At 39.6% G+C, this 14645-nt stretch overlaps 2 protein-coding genes across 8 annotated transcripts; both read left to right on the top strand.

Moving 5' to 3' along the window:
• The first annotated feature begins 1795 nt into the window (after positions 1-1795).
• Positions 1796-9040, top strand: acot8 (acyl-CoA thioesterase 8). 7 transcript variants are annotated; one of them, XM_053652870.1, is made up of 7 exons: positions 1796-1883; positions 3159-3419; positions 3807-3943; positions 5661-5886; positions 5983-6140; positions 6348-6539; positions 7209-9040. In XM_053652870.1, exons 1-7 carry the CDS (start codon positions 1867-1869, stop codon positions 7322-7324), a joined length of 1107 nt encoding a protein of 368 aa, XP_053508845.1. In that variant the 5' UTR covers positions 1796-1866; the 3' UTR covers positions 7325-9040. The 7 variants fall into 7 exon arrangements, 6 of the variants coding, with proteins under 6 accessions (XP_053508845.1, XP_053508846.1, XP_053508849.1 ...); XM_053652871.1 differs by having other exon boundaries at positions 1812-2640; XM_053652874.1 differs by having other exon boundaries at positions 1814-1879.
• Positions 9041-9108: 68 nt separating this feature from the next.
• srsf6b (serine and arginine rich splicing factor 6b) lies at positions 9109-13875 on the top strand. The gene is made up of 6 exons (XM_053652875.1): positions 9109-9336; positions 10298-10458; positions 11923-12044; positions 12135-12337; positions 12442-12519; positions 12885-13875. Exons 1-6 carry the CDS (start codon positions 9230-9232, stop codon positions 13279-13281), a joined length of 1068 nt encoding a protein of 355 aa, XP_053508850.1. The 5' UTR covers positions 9109-9229; the 3' UTR covers positions 13282-13875.
• The last annotated feature ends 770 nt before the right edge of the window (positions 13876-14645 follow it).

Raw genomic sequence — 14645 nt, 5'->3', positions numbered from 1 at the left:
TGGCGGTTTCTCCGCCAATCAAAGACTGATTGGCGTGTCTAAAAAAAAGTGTCCGTAGTGTATGAATGCAAAAAAAATGTGTGTGATTGTGCCCTGTGATGTGCCCTGCGATGGACTAACACCCTGTCCAGGGTGTACCCCGCCTTCCCTGGGAGCACAATGTTTGGGATTGGCTCCAGGTTCCCCCGCGACCCTGAAGAAGGAGTAAGCGGTTGAAGATGGATGGATGGATATTTCCACAGTGGACAGCACTGTGGTGCAGCAGGTAGCGTTTCCCTGTGTTCACTGGTTTCCTCCCACCTCCTCCCAAAAACATGCCAGTAGATTGGCTACACTAAGGGTGTGTGTGTATGCGCATGCACGGTGTATTCCCGTAGTCCGGCTCCAACCCTGCCCAGGATAAACAGCTTGCAAAAAAAAGTCCTTTCAGTCAATTCCTGCTCGCTTTTTCCTACATTTAAAAGCTTCACTCTAGCATGTACCTTTTCCAGAATGGAATCAAAATCTATTTGTTATATATATATATATTTTATGCCAAATGATAAACAGGAATAGTAAAAAGACACACATTTCTGGACACACATTTCTATGATAGCAAAGTTGGGAACTTCATATAATAATAAACGTATAGCAACATTTCCGCATGCACTCTCCCTCACCCTAAAAATACTAATTTCCTAACTATCTTCAGTATCAAATAATTTTGCCATGCTACACGCTCAGAAATATGGGTACTAAATGGTACTATTCTTTGTTGCTAGGGTGATCACACACTTTTTGTACTTTTACACCACTATACCCTGAATCACATTTTATCTAACTGTATTTTATCTAAGGCTACTGAATCGCATTTTATCTAACTGTATTTTATCTAAGGCTGCTGAATCGTATTTTATCTAACTGTATTTTATCTAAGGCTACTGAATCGTATTTTATCTTATTTTGTCGCATGGTATCGTATTGGATTCACCAAATGTCGAAACCTTAAGAAGTGAAATTGTATCATATCATTTGGAAGCCTGTTGTTTATACTCCCAATGCATGTAGTGTATCTGTAAAGCTTTACTCTGAAAGGCAATTATGCTCCGAATATGTATCTTAATTTTTTTATACCCACATGTCCAATTGAAAGATACAGATTTAAAGTAAACATAATATAATAAATATGATAAATTCATCAGTGTTGTTCTCACTTTGTGGGAAATCCAAATTCAAATCCCAAACAGACTGTCGTTTTAAATTTTTAATCACATTACAGTAGCAGAGCTCAGCTCGGTTCCTCGGAGCTGCTCCCCTCTCCACGATTTAACCCTTCCATACAATGACATTTCTAGCATCCGAAACCGACACAGCTCCTAGACAACACGATATTGATTTTTGTTACCAGTCGCATGCACCGTGCACGCATCCTGCAAACAAACAAACAAACAACCCCCTAAATACAGGATGTGAGGAATAGTAAATGCACCCCTCATATTCTAATCCACGTCATCACAATAACAGGTCTGTCCGTGATTATCAGGTACAAATGAACAGAGACACGGACTGAGATACAGGCACCAACGCATCATCATCATCATCATCAAAGTCTTCTCTCACCTGCGCGGTGTGCAAGCTCGGCGCGAGCTTCTGTCAGGACGCTCGGGTCGCTCTGAGATCGGCCCCGCTGCGGCACGCGCTCCTCCGCGTCGTCCAGTGTAGCCATGGAGACAGGGGGATGGAGGAAAGTATATATATATATATATATATATATATATATATATATATATTTATATATATATATATAATATTGAGGGGAAAACTGTGGCGGAGAGACTAGTGGAGCAGGGCGCGGGTCCAAGCAACCAATAGCAGCAGCAGACGATAATGCAGCTCGACTGTCGGTGTGTGTGTGTGTGTGTGTGTGTGTACATGCTTCTATATCTTGGTGAGGACCAAATATCCCCACAACGATAGGAATCTGACAGCTTTGATCTTGTGGGGACATTTGGCTCTTTTCTTTCTTTCTTTCTTTCTTTCTTTCTTTCTATTTTTTCTCACTTCCTTTTTCATTCTTTCTTTCTATCTTTCTTTCTCACTTCCTTTTTCATTCTTCCTTCCTTCCTCCCTTCCTTCCTTTAGTTCTTTTTCATTCGTCCTTCCTCGCTTCCTTCCTTCCTTCCTTCCTTCCTTCCTTTCTTTCTTTCTCCTTTTCCTTCTTTCCTTATTCTTTCATTCTTTTTTTTACTGCAGCTTTTATTTTATATTTAAAAATGATATTTTTAGGTATCAAAAGTAAATAGCATATTTAACACTGATTACCTTAGTAAGATTTTTTATTTTTAAATGTTTATGATTTTATATTATTTAAGTCCATTTAAAGTGCACCTATTATGTTTTTTTCAAATATTACCTTCCATGTAGTGTGTTATAGAGCTGTTTGTGAATGTAAAAACGTCTGCAAAGTTTCAAAAATCAAAGTGAAGGACAAATTGAGTTATTGACTCCGAAAAGAATGAAACGATTCTGAACTTACTTCCTGTACTAACCTACATAGGTTTGTAACAAACAAAAAAAACCCCAGCCTCTGGTCTTCATTGGCTGCTCGCCGACAGCGGTAGACCAATCACCAACCACAGACTGGGACATCTAACCAGTAAAGTATGCTCTCTGAAAGGAGGAGTTTAGAATGGAACCTTTAGAAAGGATCATTTAACGAGTCGTTTGTGACACTGGGGAAAAAAGTACTGCTGCAGTTTAAATTATGAGCACATTAAAGTGTTTTTTGACTTTGGATGCATGTAAATCTATTGTATGAGACCTCTAAAAGAAAATTAGACACGTTTCAAAACCATAATAGGTGCGCTTCAAATATTTATTAATTAAATTACTTTTTTAACATAATTCTGTTTCTAGTGTTCATTATTTGATAATGTAATTATTAATAAGGATTTATTTTATTTTATAAAAGTATTGTCTCATCTCTTGAATATTCAAGTAATGTGAATATTCAAGTAATTCTGAGCCTATGATTCTAAACAATGTTATTTTATCACTTAATATGTTTTCATGGCTTATGCCGCCATGCACACATTGAAAAATCAACGTTTTTTGCGTATGACATGGTAAAATTTAAATCGGTTTATCAATTTATCATGGCTCCATTTTTGTTTTCACAGAACTGCGGTGCCCTCGTGCGGCGTCACCATGACAACGCGCGCTTTCCATGGGAGCCAATCGGAATTCTGTCACGTGATCCTCGAGGGTTATATTCTTTTTCTATTCTTCCGCTTCCAATCCAAAATGGCGGATACCAGTGCAGAGTCACAGAAATTGAAAGGTGATGACGCTTCTTTGAGTTTTACTCAATCTCCGGATCTCAGAAGCGTCCTGGTGACAAGCGTTCTTAATTTAGAGAAGCTTGACACCGACCTTTACAGGTAAAAAAAAAATCAAGTAAACCAGCAAAAACCTGTGGTTATGGTGTAGTGTTGTCAAACAACTTGACACAGGTTGAAAATCTATCTATCTATCTATCTATCTATCTATATATATATATATATATATATATATATATATATATATATATATATATATATATATATGTATGTATGTATGTATGTATGTATGTATGTATGTATAGAGTGAGTGTGAGAGAGATATAGTCTGTCCTGTACATTTTAGTGTGCAGGTGTGTTAGAGCAGAGAAAACATTAAAATATGCAGGATATGAGGTATTCCAGGACCATGGTTAGGAACCTGTATGAAGCTCTTTGACCTCTCACTTGCCTTATTCTTAATTGTGTTGCATTTTTATGTTTTCACAGAGGGAAGCATCACTGGGTTCCTCGGACTCGGCGCCTATTTGGTGGTCAGATTGTGGGTCAGGCTCTGGTGGCTGCTGCCAAATCTGTCAGTGAAGATCTGTACGCTCATTCACTACACTGTTACTTTGTAAGAGCAGGTAAGAACAAAGATTATACACTGAACTGATACCTGATACTTTCTCTTTTTTTTTTTTTTTACCTTGTAACTATACATCGGCCATTTTACCAGACTTATCTATCATATAGGTCATTTTGTAGACCTCGTGTGAGCATTTATAAGTACAAGATCGGGCATAGGGGATCCTGATATTTTTTGCATGCTCTTCTTGGAGACAGTATTTGTCTTGCTAAGGATCTTGCCACTGGGGTTGATTTTGGCAGTATGCTTAAGGTTGTTGTCCCTTGCAGCCTGGAACAGGTTTTCTTCTCTCCTGTATTTGGTATCATCCGTTTTGCCCTCGACCCTGATCAGTTTCCCAGTCCCTGCTTATAAAATGCATCCCCACAACTTGACACTATCACCACCATGCTTCACATTGGGGATGGTGTTCTCTGTGTAAAGAGCATTGTCTAATTTCTACCAAACATAGTGCTTTGTGTCAATGCCGAAACAAATTTAAACTTGGTCTCATCAGACTCAAGAATGTATTTATGGACTATTTTGTGTAGATTAATGACGTATAATTCCAGTTAAGTCCATTTCAGTTCCAGGATGTAACACTGAACAGTGTGGGAAAGTTCAAAATAGTGAAAACTTATAGGTACTGTATAGAATTCTTCCAAAAAATCCTAAACAGTGTGTTTGAGTATACGTGTAAGATTGTGAGTGAGGTGGTTGGTGGTTTGTAGGTTGTTCTTTTGTGTATAATGCAAACAAACCCTCTGTGAAAACTAATATATATATATATATATATATATATATATATATATATATATATATATATATGCACCGATACTAACTTTCTCAGCCGATACGATAAACGATTATTCAGAGTGATATCAGCCAATACCGATAGTTCTGCCTTTTATGCCTTCTTTTAAATTAATAATAATTAATTCCACAATTCTGAAGGACATGCAAATAAAAACTTTATTCTCTCCATTTCAATAGGTTGTTCCACAGTAACTGGTCTCATAAACAGAAAACACATTACTCTAATTAACATTAGCACATGAACTAAATTCTGATGACTAATTTAAGATTTCTTAACTTATTGAATGTTATTAATTCATATTAACATTGACTGAATTCTAAAAAACCTCCTGTTAGTCTCACATCCACTTACCACAAACAAAAGCATTTCTACTTCATCATTAAATATCAAACTGGTAATATATAGGCCTAATATAAACATATTTTTGATGATTTTAACTCATGAACGTTAGCTACATATGAAATATACTACTCTACAAATATTTTTCTGTATCATTTAAATCTTTCAACAGTGTACTGGCCCTTTAATTCAGAACGATCAGCGGTATTGGTGGGGGGGTTGTTTAACTACTGCAGCGTACCCTGTAAAACTTTTAGCAGTACAGAGCTTACAGAGCTTATAAACTGCAGTTTTGTCATCATTCCACACAAGAGACATCATCTTTACAAAATCCATGTGTTTTCCCGTCCCTCTTTTTATTGACAGGATATAATCGGCCCTGATCATTGGATGTTTTTAAACTATTGGCCGATAGTGGGAAAAACAGCCTTTATCGGCCTATACCAATTATCGGCCGATACATCAGTGCATCTCTAAAATATATATATATATATATATATATATATATATATATATATATATATATATATATATATAAATAATATATTTATAAAATGCTGTATTCTACCTTGTGCTACAGGAGACCCTACGGTTCCAGTGCTTTACCAGGTGGAACGGATTCGAGACGGTCGCAGTTTCTGTGTGCGAGCAGTGAAAGCCATCCAGCACGGTCAGCCCATACTGATATGTCAGGCGTCCTTTCACATGCTGCAGCCCAGTCCGTTAGAGCATCAGTTCACCATGCCCAGTGTTCCCCCACCTGACGCCCTGTTTACAGTGGAGGAACTCATCCAGCAGTACCTCAGGTAGGAATTACCAAGAGACATGTTACACCTTACCCGTTGGCTGATTAAACCATGAATCATGAACTTTTCACGTGTTGCATTCTTCTGGTTTCGCAGCGACCCGAATTTAGCTGATAACACTAAACAGGGGCTGAATAAGATCCTTGCAGATGAGGTGCCCATTGAGGTAAAGCCAGTGAATCCAGCAGATTTTTATAGACGTGTCCCCATGGAGCCAAAAAAACTGTTTTGGGTACGATCGAAAGGACATATAGGTAAGCCCAGTGAAGAACTCACTCCCTCACTCAGCACAAATATGCAGTATAATCAAAATCGATCCTGCAGGAAGAGAGAACTATTAAAAATCGCAGTCAGTTATTCTCAATTAGAGGCAATCATAATGGATACAAATAAACTATAATTACTTCTGCAGATACATATTGATGTGTGTATAATATTTGATTTCCTTTATTCCCCCCCAGGAAATGCCGACATGAAACTGCACTGCTGTGTTGCTGCATATGTGTCCGACTACGCGTTCCTCGGCACAACGATGCTGCCATACCCCCAATACAGAACCCAGTTCTTGGCCTCTCTGGATCACACCATGTGGTTCCACAACAAATTCAGAGCAGATCAGTGGATGCTGTATGAATGTGAAAGTCCATGGGCAGGTCTGTAGTAATTTGTGATGGTTTGTTTATAGATCCTGTAAATGACAAAAACACAAAGGAACAGCAGCTCCTCCGACGATTGACGTATATTAATGGCAGGTCAGTTACAGCAGACGTGAAACAGAAGCGTAACCTGTTGTGAGAATCTTGGTTGCTTCTGCATCAGGCAAATGACGATTGCTTGAAGAATCATTTCTCTGCAATAGAGCCGAGTTTGTAACCCGAATACTATGTTTAGTTTATTTTTCAGTTGAGATGTGCTTCAGTATTACGATAGTTTCTGTTTGTATGTACACTCAGTATTTTCTGACGATCTGTAGAATATGTACTCATATATAGATTAGGTCTCCTCCAACATCATGCTATCAAAAAAGAAAACTAAAGTATTGTGCAATGAATCCCACAATGATTAATATCTCTTTGTGTCAAGTTAATTTTATTGACCATTAACGTTACATAAAAGCAATAGCACCATCATTGAGACTGAGAGTGTTATAGTCTTTATTTCGGATTGCTGGCTCAAGCCTGTAAGAAAATAAATATTCAGCACAATGTTCATGTGCGTGGTTTGTTTGTTACACTTGGTATGTGAATTTCCCTTAAAGACAAACTAAACCGTAGCTTTCTATATAAACTAACACATTTTTCTTCATCCACTTTTTTTTTCAGGAGGCAGCAGAGGCTTGGTGCAAGGCCGCTTGTGGAGACAAGACGGTGTCCTGGCAGCTTCCTGTGCACAAGAGGGAGTGTTACGAGTGAAAGATTTGACTCGAAGTAACCTCTAGATCAGTTTTTACACAGCACAAGTAATTGTAATTCTCAAGGCTCTTAACGTACATCCATCTAAGCTGATCATGTGACTGCAGTGATTAATAGTAATTAACATGAGTTTACACAATCACAATGAGCTCTGAGGATGGCCCCTAATGGACTGTTCACAGAGAAGTCGGTGAGAATATCGAGCCTTTGTGTTATCAGGTTGCTCAATGGCACTGGGAGTGGTGTCTTTTGTGACACTGGCATTGTTTCGGCAGTGACCTTTTACTGTACGTCAGAAGTAAGTAACTGAAAAGAATGTGTAATGGTAAAGCTCATGAAAAAAAAATTGCACAGGTCCCGTAAGAGATGACCTGGGATAGATGAAGGTTGGGGTTTTTTAAATTAATTTTTTGTATCAAGCAATGAGGAGGCAAACTGATATTAATAACAGAATTGGTAATTAATTAGACTTACACTACATACCTTGTTCTGATTGGTCAGAAGCTGTTGATTAATTTTCTAGCTCCTAAAACACTTCTGGAGGCGCATTGTTGGTTATTTTCCTTGGCAGTGATTGCTGAGTTGCTAATGGGTCCAACATAATTTAAAACACCGATTGATGCACAATACGATGCATCTTATTCCTTTACACCAATATATGTTAACTCTGAACGTGTATAAATGTAAGATATGAGAGTATTGTTCATTTCTTATGAGTGTCTGGATGATGTGTTTGCATTTTATAGATGAATAAAATAATATTTAATTCCCGGAACAAGTATATCTGAACGTGTTCAGTTTATAAAGCCATGCCATGGCTCTGCTTTGCTTTGTTCTCGGTACAAATGACCGAATCATACTATATTCTCAGACTGCATTGCGGTTTTGTAGCTCTGTGTTTTGCAGTGAGCAGTATTGAAAAAGAGCCACATAAAATACACTATATGGCAAAAAGTTTGTGGACACCAGATCATTGCAATATGTGCTTGCTGAACATCCTATTCCAGATTTAGTCTCCCTTTGCTGTTATAACACATTTATATTTATGTTATAATAAGCTCCACACTTCTGGGAAGGCTTTCCACTAGATTTTGGAGCGTGGCTGTGGGGATTTGTGTTCATTCAGTCATGAGAGCATTAGTGAGGTCAGGCACTGATGTCAGGCGAGGAGGTCTGAGGTGCAGTCTGTGTTCCAGTTCATCCTGAAGGTGTTCAGAGGGGTTGAGGTCTCTGTGGGCTCTGTGTCAGTGAGTTCTTCCACTTCAACTTTGTCAAACCGTGTCTTCATGGAGCTTGCTTTGTGCACAGAGGCATTATCATGCTGGAACAGGTTTGGGGTCTCTTAGTTCCAGTGAAGGGGAACTTTAATGCCACAGCGTCCAAAGACATTATAGGCAATTGTGTGACTCCAGCTTTGTGGCAAAAGTTTGGGGACGAACTACATATGCATGGATGTGATGGTCAGATGTCCACGAAGCTTTGGCCATATAGAGTTTCAAAACGACATGCACGTGCAGGCATGTTTAGTGAATATACACTTTATTGCCTAGTGTGTGTAATCAATCATTAAAGTTTTTTGTGTGTTTGTTTAATAAACAGGGTTCAATAGAAATGTATTCCTTCAGTTGATTATCTAGAGCATTTTCACATTTGCAATTAAATAACGGATATATCTCATATATTATACATTTAATACAAATTTCATATCACAAAATGAACGTAAAATTCTGTTTTAAAAATTCTACAACCGTTTCTTTTACAAACGGATATGTCGTCATCGATGTGCGTCGCGTCACAGGTTATATAAATAGAGCTCCGAGTGGGGTCCGTTTTATCCGCACAGACGTGGTAAACGGTATCGTAGTGAAGGACAGTGAAGTCAATCGTCTTTTTCTTAATAGAAGGTTTGGGCCTGAAAGTAAAGTTTAAGAATGCCTCGTGTATACGTAGGCAGGCTGAGTTATCATGTCCGCGAAAAGGACATCCAGAGGTTCTTCAGCGGCTACGGAAAGCTGTTGGAGATTGATTTGAAAAACGGGTAAGTTTTAGCAGATACCCGGGCTAAGTAGTCGGGTGCCATTTTTGTTATTTTGTATACAATAAACATGTTTACTTTTATTTATATATATATATATATATATATATATATATATATATATATATATATATATATATATATATATATATATAATTATATAACTCTGTTAACGCTTACTGGTTACTCAGTGTAGAGAGCCGCTCGTCGAATATTCGAGAAAAAGATTTCGGCTGGTTTTTGGAACTTGTGCCGCGTGGCCAAAATGGCGGACGCGCTAGAAAACAATAACGGCGGGCATGTTTGCTGGATTGTCTGCCATCTTGTCGGCTTTCCTAGCTGCTCACGTAGAAAAATACGTTCCCACGTTAACTATTTATTTATTTATTTATACTGCTATATTGTTTTTGGTTTAAGTACGTAAATTTAGCTCGCTTAATTATTTCCCCCCACGTGAGCTTCGACGTTTTCGTTTGGTGCACGCGCGAGCTGTTAGGCCCGGGTTTAGCATTTAGCTAATCCTGTAAAGCCGTATCATAAACGTAGAAATCGCACGCTTTTTGCGATATTACTTTTTATGCAATGATTTTACTTATTTATTTCAAAAAAAGACCGAGGGAGAGAAATGTTCAGTTTTTATTAAACATGGCTTTGTGTGAAACTGGCTGTAATGTATGGGAAGTCAAACGACTCCAAAGCTGGTCTAAAGCAGTTTCCTGTGTCGGACAGGAGGATAGTGGGATAATAAATCGTTCATAAATCAGTATACAGGTGTAAAAGAGTAAAGTCAAAACAGTAGAGTGTCTTTATGCTAACAGGAGTAGGTCCTGGGGTAGAAATCTGTAGTATTGGAGACATTATACCCGGAAACAAAGGTGAAACATTTCTCATTTCTATTTGGGGTGTTCATGTGCACAATAACTGAAACTGAGAAACCAACCCTTCAACGCTTTTTGCATTGCAGGTACGGTTTCGTGGAGTTTGAGGACACCCGTGATGCTGATGATGCCGTGTACGAACTGAACGGAAAGGAGCTGTGTGGCGAGCGCGTGGTTGTTGAGCATGCCAGGGGCCCCCGTCGGGACCGGGACGGATATGGTGGGGGTCATTGGGGTTCTGGGCGCAGTAAGTCCACTCTAATAAACATATTATTTTAAAAAGAACGAAAAAACTATTTATTCCCAGGTGTCTCAGAAGGGACGGTGAAATGCAGCCCACCCCTCATGTCCCTCAGTCTCGGTAGTTGCCCAGATGTTGGGGGAAAGCTCGGAGAGGAATTGCGCTGCTGAAGTTTTCTTACCGGTGCACACAGCAAAACCAGGCCAGAGACGACAGTGGGATGGTTTTTTTTAATTTCTAACAATTGGCCTGTTCAGTTTAAATGTGTCATTTGTTTATTTGTGTAGCTGGGATTACTTAGGAAAGGAGAAGACTTCTTCTTGCAAGTCTTTCGCACTTTTTTAAAAAAAAAAAAAAAAAAAAAGGGGTAGTTTTAAATTAGATTTGGCAATGCAACTATGTTTACATGTCAGACGACGGGCGTATCCTGGAAGTCGGGTTTATTTTTTTATGTACCTCTACCAAAAAAAAATATATAAACGCTGCCTCGCTGACATGTAAACAAAGGTTGAGACGTGTGATCATGCTGTGTGTGTGCGTTTGAAATCAACATTAACAAGTCCTTGATGTTTCAATTTGAAAGAGTCCAGTGCGGGCTGAGTCCGAGTCCATTGAGGCTAAGATGACTGCCTTTCCCGTATGGCCTTGGCTTTCACCTTACAATGTGTGTGTGACCTTTGCCCTTTGACCCTTGGCTGACCTAACCGGAAGCCATGATGACAGCAGCCTTTTGCCAATAGACCAGGGTGATGGTGAGGAAACCCATTGGTTTTTATGTATGACGAAGTATTGGACAGGGTTTTTATGGGTTAAAAAATGTAGCAGTCATCTAGTCTTAAGCAAAAAAAAAAAAAACAGCAGTGGGCTTCCGTTGCTCTGTGCGGTCAATATGAAAGGTAATTCTTGTCCTAGTCCTGGTTATTTTTCTTTTTACTTTTTTGGAGAGGATAGTGTTTTACAAGATTTAACAATCAAGTAAAAAGCAAGCTTATTTGGGAGCTGGAACCCAGGAGGAGACCTATGACTTATGCAGGTCACAACGTCAGAGTTAAACCGTAATCATGTCTTAAAGTTGCTCTAAAGATCTTTTCAGTGTGTATACTATTTCTGCTATCTAAAGTCTTGTTTATTCTTCATACACTTGTAGGTCACCTCGTGGGTTCCACATCAGAGCATCATGTATAATATAATCAAGCTGTTGCTGATAGATAAATATAAATTTTATTCATTTTTTTTAACCTCTGCCGATATCTTTCCCTTTTCCTTTTATACGATCCCTTCAGAATATCTGGTGCTGAGGTAAACTGTGTCACGGTGTATTTGATCCTTCAACGAAACAAGAGGGGGAAAAAAGCAGAAAGCTCAGACTTGTTGAATTTGAGTTGTTTAGCGAGCGATTTGCCCTAAATTGGTCAGTCGTCACCATGCTCTCCTTTTTTCTGACTGCTCTCCTTCACTTTGTGTCTAAAGGTAGTAGTGGTTACAGCAGCAGGAGCCGCTCCGGCAGAGACAAATACGGACCGCCCGTTCGCACAGAGTACCGGCTCATCGTGGAGAATTTGTCCAGTCGATGCAGCTGGCAGGACCTAAAGGTAGACAACGTCGGTCTTTATGGAGTCTCTGCTATTTAAATAAACCTGATTGCCTTAATGTTTACGCTTCCTCCCATTTTGGTTGTTCAGGACTTTATGCGGCAGGCCGGTGAGGTGACCTATGCCGACGCCCACAAGGAACGAACGAACGAAGGCGTGATCGAGTTCCGTTCCTACTCGGATATGAAGAGAGCCCTGGACAAGCTGGACGGCACCGACATCAACGGGAGGAAAATCCGTCTGGTGGAGGATAAACCCAAACGACGCCGCTCGTACTCTGGCAGCCGGTCCAGGTGAGTTTAGTCGTCTGATAAGAGTACAGTGGACTTCATCTTCTTTTTTTTTATTTTTATTTAAATAAACCTTTCCTGATCTCTGCAAATGCTCTGGTTATCAGGTCCCGAAGCAGACGCCGCTCTCGCAGCAGAAGCCGTAGGAGCAGGAGCTCACGAAGCCGCTCAAGGTCTCGCTCTCGGTAAGTTAGAATTTATGCTTAAGAGCCAGTTTTGTTCCCTGGGAGTTCTAGAAGCAGGATAGGATGATGTACAATATTAAAACGGTTAAATTAATATAGTGGATGAAAAGTGAAATTTACATGCCATTGTTTAGTTTTGAGTAATGTGGAAGTCTCAGACATTTATTTAAAAGGCCCCCCAAACTATTGTCACTGTAAGGCTAGTCAGGAATAGTTCCTTTTAATTAATGAGGAGACTGGAACTGTATTTGTTAAGAGAATGTTACTACTCCATACGAGTATGGATAATGAGCGGTTAAAACTGTTATCTACTGGTGGTAATGTCATTATTACAGAAATGACCCAAGTCCTTTGTCTGTCAACAGCTCTCGATCCCACAGCAAGCGCCGCTCCCACTCCAGATCCAAGAGAAAGTCCCACTCAAAGTCTCCGGCTAAATCCCGTTCCAAGAAGTCCCGCTCTCGTTCCCGCTCCCGCAAGTCCCGCAGCCGTTCTGCGAGCCGCAAGTCACGTTCCAAGAGCCACTCAAAGCCCCGATCCGAGCGCGGCTCCCGCAGCCGCTCCAAGGAGAAGTCGGTGAGCAAGAAATCGCGCAGCCGCTCGGCCTCGCCCATGGAGAATGGAGACAAGAAATCTGTCTCGCGTTCTCCTTCTCCGCATGAGGATCGCCGCCGTTCCAAATCGCCCACAAAACGGTCGCCATCTCGCTCTCCTTCTCGGTCCAAATCCCGCTCACGCTCCCGATCTGCCTCGCAGGACTGAGTCTCAGAGACGTGTGCTGTTTTTGTAGCTCTGAAAGTCAGCTCTTGATACAAAAGTGCATTACGTTTAGATCGTATACATTTGTGACATTGCATGAGAACTTAAGGGCTGAATTGTAAATATCAAATGGGTACCCAATTTGTAAATGGATCTTCAGTGGCTCCTCCCTCCAGATTTTTTTTTTTTTTTTTTTTTTTTTTCCCCCCCTTTTCAAAACATTGCCTGTACTGCATCTATTCCATCAGCTGTCATATTGACTGGAGAAACCTTTCTTACACCCAAATGATGAATAAACAAAGGCTTGTATTGCATATTGGCTAAAGTGTGTAAGATTTTGGGACTTGAGCAGATTTTTACCTACCTGCTTACATGTGTGTGTGTGTTGAGTATTGTGAAATGGTTTAGCCTTAGTGGTTTGTGATTTGCTACACACACACTGCTGTACAGAAATTGAACTTTTCTTTTTCTTATCTGTGTTGGTTTTTGTTTTGTGTGTGTGAAATCTGATTGTAGGAGTCCCCCACTGTGTTTTCAGTTAAAGTGGTGTCTTGGGTATTCTGCAATATTTTAGTTAAATAAACTTGATTTGATTTATTTTCTCCTGTTTGCAATTTTTTTTTCTCTGTCCCCCCCACCTCTGAGTTACCTGTTTGTGTAGTGATGTTTCCTTGTGCCTATATAACTGTGATGGGGGGGGTATGAAGATAAAGTGCGTGCCTTTGTAAGGTACCACAATACTACTGTGGTTTAAATATTGCATCACTACAACTAGACATTTGTGTAAAGCAAGTGTGCTTTACTTTAGAGGACACTTTCTTACATGTAGAAATGAAAGACATAGAGGGGAAAATAACCCATAAACGTTTAACTGGTGTGAATGAAGTTCTGGTGAGTTTGAGGAAGTGACTGTTGCTGTTATCCTTCACGTGGGCTTTTTCAGAAACTGCCACCTAGTTCAGCTCCATGAAGAACCTCTCAGTCTCCTGTGGCTCTCTGAAATATTTAGGAAAAAGACAGTCACATTCCATATGTGCAAGAAACTATGCACCAAATGAAAACCTGTGCTTATATCACATTCTCCATTGCCTTCTCTCTCTGTCCTTATTCACTTTGTTGTGGGGTTCAGAGTTGTAATCCTACAGTAGACAAGCTCACGAGCTGTTCAGGATATAATGCAATAATTAGCCTTAGAGGTGCCAATATTTTTGCAACCAATTAAATTATTTAGGAAAATTTGTGGCATTGGTATATAATACTACACAGTATTACTGCATGTTTAAGCTCTTATTTTCACGTAATACGTTATTTTATATATATATAAAATAACTCAATGCTAATAATGATGCAGCTGTTGCTATGGGGGA

The sequence above is a fragment of the Ictalurus furcatus genome, chromosome 21 (assembly GCF_023375685.1).
Source record: "Ictalurus furcatus strain D&B chromosome 21, Billie_1.0, whole genome shotgun sequence".
Classification (NCBI taxonomy): domain Eukaryota; kingdom Metazoa; phylum Chordata; class Actinopteri; order Siluriformes; family Ictaluridae; genus Ictalurus; species Ictalurus furcatus.
Note: the sequence above shows the minus strand (reverse complement) of the source record. Positions and strands in the feature narration are given on the sequence as shown.